The sequence below is a fragment of the Echinops telfairi genome, unplaced genomic scaffold (genome assembly GCF_000313985.2).
Source record: "Echinops telfairi isolate 266 unplaced genomic scaffold, ASM31398v2 ScPeMD7_1713;HRSCAF=2227, whole genome shotgun sequence".
NCBI lineage: Eukaryota > Metazoa > Chordata > Mammalia > Afrosoricida > Tenrecidae > Echinops > Echinops telfairi.
Genome location: NW_022105611.1, coordinates 14,935,592 through 14,938,999, shown reverse-complemented (window position 1 = coordinate 14,938,999; position 3,408 = coordinate 14,935,592). Strand labels below are relative to the sequence as shown.

At 56.6% G+C, this 3,408-nt stretch overlaps 1 protein-coding gene across 1 annotated transcript in view; it reads right to left on the bottom strand.

The window, feature by feature from the left end:
* Positions 1–3,408, bottom strand: part of LOC123522044 (teneurin-4-like) — a gene marked incomplete at its 3' end in the record, with an annotated part of 439,709 nt that overhangs the window by 189,265 nt on the left and 247,036 nt on the right. The window contains exon 3 of the mRNA XM_045293083.1: positions 552–839. Coding sequence (XP_045149018.1) covers positions 552–839 — 288 coding nt within the window. The remainder of the gene's footprint in view (positions 1–551; positions 840–3,408) is intronic.

Below are 3,408 nucleotides of genomic sequence, written 5' to 3'. Positions count from 1 at the left end.
AGGCAAAGACCTACTCATTGTTCCCCCAGGGATGAAGTTACTGTCAACCCACCGTCATGCAGTCAGTGCTGCCGTGTGGTGACTCTACAGGACACTGGAGTGCGGCTCCTAAGAGTTTCTGGGACTAAACCTTTATAAAAGCAGACGGCTTCATCTTTCCCCAGGAGAAGCTGGTGGGTTTGAGCAACTAGGGTTAGCAGCACAACACTTACCCCAGCTTCCCAGGGCTCCTTGAGGTTACCACACTAAAAAACCTCAAATGCAATGGCTGGAGTAAATTCCTAGTCCTAATCACCCTACACAGGGCCTCTGAGGCTTTGTAAATCTTTCCAGGAGCCGACAGCCTCCTCTTTCTCCGGAGGAGCATCTGAGGGGCGGTTTGAACGGACCTCCGAGTTAGTAGTCCAAAGCTTACAGGCCAGCAGGTTTTTACCAGACAGAGACTGGCGCTCAACCTACTGAAGCTCTTGGTGGAAACGACACCCCTCCTCCTGGGTTCCTCTTCACCTGCACACCTGCATGCCCACCTGCACCCACGGCCCCGCCCTCACCTGCCCTGCAGAACTCCTCGGCCTCCTGCGGCACCATGTCCTTGACGCGGCTGCTGTAGGCGAGGCGGGCGTCCTGGTCATAGGCCTTCAGGGTCTCGCTGGAGCTGTAGGACTGCTGTGGGGCTTTGCCCTCCTCACTGTCCGCTGACGAGCTGGTGTAGCGGCGCTCAGCGTCGCGGCGCCGGGTCAGCGAGCGGTACGGCTTCCTCTCTTTCACGTCCATGGCCTCTGGCCCGCACTCGTCCACATCCACGAACAGGGCCCGGGCTGCACTCAGGGCCGAATGGTCTGCAGCAGGGGGAAAAGGAGGTGGGGGCATATGAACAAAGGCAATGCCTGGGGCTTCCGGTGACCCTCCCGAGGCCTGCGAGTCCTGGAGGAGGGCCTTCAGGTTCAGAGTGGGGACAGCGATGCTTAACCACCACGCCCCCAGAAGCAGCAGAGGCAGACTGCCCCCAGGGTCTTGGAGGGTACATCCTGTCTGTCTGCTGCTAGGCCCAACCACCAGGAACGTGTGTCAGTTTCTCCCTGAGTGACGTCATCGAGGAAGCTGACCGCAAAAGCAAAGGAGCCTTGCCACTTAGTAACCCCCTTAATCCCCCTCAGACCCCCAAGCTGGGACGCAGCCTGATGGAGAGCCCGGTCTCCATCAAGGCAGGCGAAATGAACGCCTAGACTCAAGCCACTGGGGTAAGCGCTTTGCTTAGACGATCTCATTAAATGCGCACAGTGGCTTGGAGATGTTATTGCCATTTCTAATCATTGCCTGCAATGAGCCAAGGTATAAACAATCAGCCCACAGTTATCACCACTAGACACACTGTACCATTTCCTGAGTGTCTATCTCTTCCCACTAATGTGTAATCTTCAGAAAGCGGGTGCCTTATGTGTGATCAATCGTATGTCCAGTACAGCTGGCCACACAAAACCAAGCTGGCTGTTGACTCGATTCCGACTCATGGCGTCCCTATAGGACAGGGGACGATCGCCTCAGTGGATGTCCAAGACTGTGAATCTTTATGGGAGAACGCCCCGTCTTTCCCCGGCGGCCACACAGCAACCATGAACCAGCAAACCAGGTGGGGTTGGGTCACTTCTGGCCCCTGCTGACATCCTGTGTGTCACAGGAGAAAGCACTGTGCTCCCGGGACTGTCAGCGACCCACCGTGTGGCAGGAGAGCATCGGGCCTTTCTTCCGGGGCGTCTCTGGGTACTCTAACCTTCGGACAGTGGCCGAGAGGGAGCCTTTGCATCACCCAGAAACCCCTGCTGTACATTAAACCCATTGCTTGAGTTGATGCTAACGTGTAAGGACTCTGTAGGACAGACTCCACCTGCCCTGTAAGGTTCCTAAGGTTGTAAACTTTTATGGAAGCAGTCTGCCACCTCTTTCTCCCAGGGAACAACTGGTGGGTTTCAACGATAGGCCTTCTTCAACATCAGATGAGCACTTAACCACTGTCGCCCTTGCCCCCACAGGGCCCCGCCGGAGCACCAGAGTCCACACCAACCCCCGTGTGACAGCGGAGAACAGTGAGATTCAGAACCTCCCCAGGGCTTGGTGGGTCTGGGTCTGGTGGCTCTAAAGTCTCAGTTTGTTCTGTCCATCTGAGTTCCACCTTCCCTTTCACTACACAGAAGTGTCCGGGCAGCTAGGATCGCGCTCACCTGCTAGCAGCCCCCCCTCCCCCCCACCTGTGCATCTCTCCAGTGGCGCCGTCAATACCTGGGGAAGCTCCAAGTGTGTACCCACGTGCCTTGGGCTTGGGCAGCACGTCTGCTGGACAGAAAGGCCATGCCTTCCTTTCTTCTCTCCCCATCTTGACCCTTTCACCCTAGACCGGCCCCCTTCCTTCTCAAGCTACACATTGTCTTCGTTCGGCTCTGGGCTGACGGACGGACTCAAGCTCCTTCGAGGGAAGGGAGGTCAGCAAAGGAGGAAGGCAGACTCTTCCCCTGCACACGGAGAGAAGACCTTTCCTTCTAGTGGAAGCCCACCACCTTCTCAGTCCTTTCTTGCATCGTTTCACCTTCCGCACCAGCGCTGTTCTCGCCCAGAGCCTCGGAGGAGTCCATCTGGACGGACAGCAACAGCACCGGACAGAGCAGGAACCACCTCAGTTGTAATCTTTACAGATGCCCAGAGCTAGCTTTTTCTCCCATGCATCCCACAGGTGGGTTTGAACTGCCAACCTTTAGGTTAGCAGCCGATCCTTAACCTTGGCACCAGAAGTGCTCCCTCATCACAGGCATGGCAACTCTTCTACACCTTCCTTGTCATCTGAGAGAGACACAGGGGAAGGGCTGTGATGACCGGTGTTGGCAGTGGTCAGTGTCAGGGCAGCAGTGGGGAGTGGCGGGCCCTCTGAGAAGCCAGGGAGCTCAGTGCCCACCCGTGCTGCAATGTGGGTGTGGGTGTAAGTGTGGGCGTACAGGGGTCTTGTGAAAGGTGGAGCTTATGTCTGACCTCATGCACTGCCCTGGACATGGGTTCGGCAGCCTCTGTGGCTTTGTGCACACTGGCCTATGGTAGTACAAACAGCGAGCTGGCCTGTCGATTGTCATACCCGCCCCTCCCCTTGACTGGAGTTCCTTGCTGGCAGAGCTGCGTTTTCTTCTCCTGCCTTCCCACGATCAGCCTGGGGCCGGCATCCACCGTACTCGGGAAGCACTGGGATCCCCGGTGCTCACGGATGAAGTCAATAAGGCGGCAGCCACTTCCTGCTTGCCCATCTGAGGGGACATCAAACACTGGCAGTTGGACTTAGGCAGGAATGTACTAGAGTTAGCTAAGACGGCCTATGTGTGTTTCAGAGACAATGAGGGGGCTTCCAAGGTCGTGGAGAAAAAATGGAAT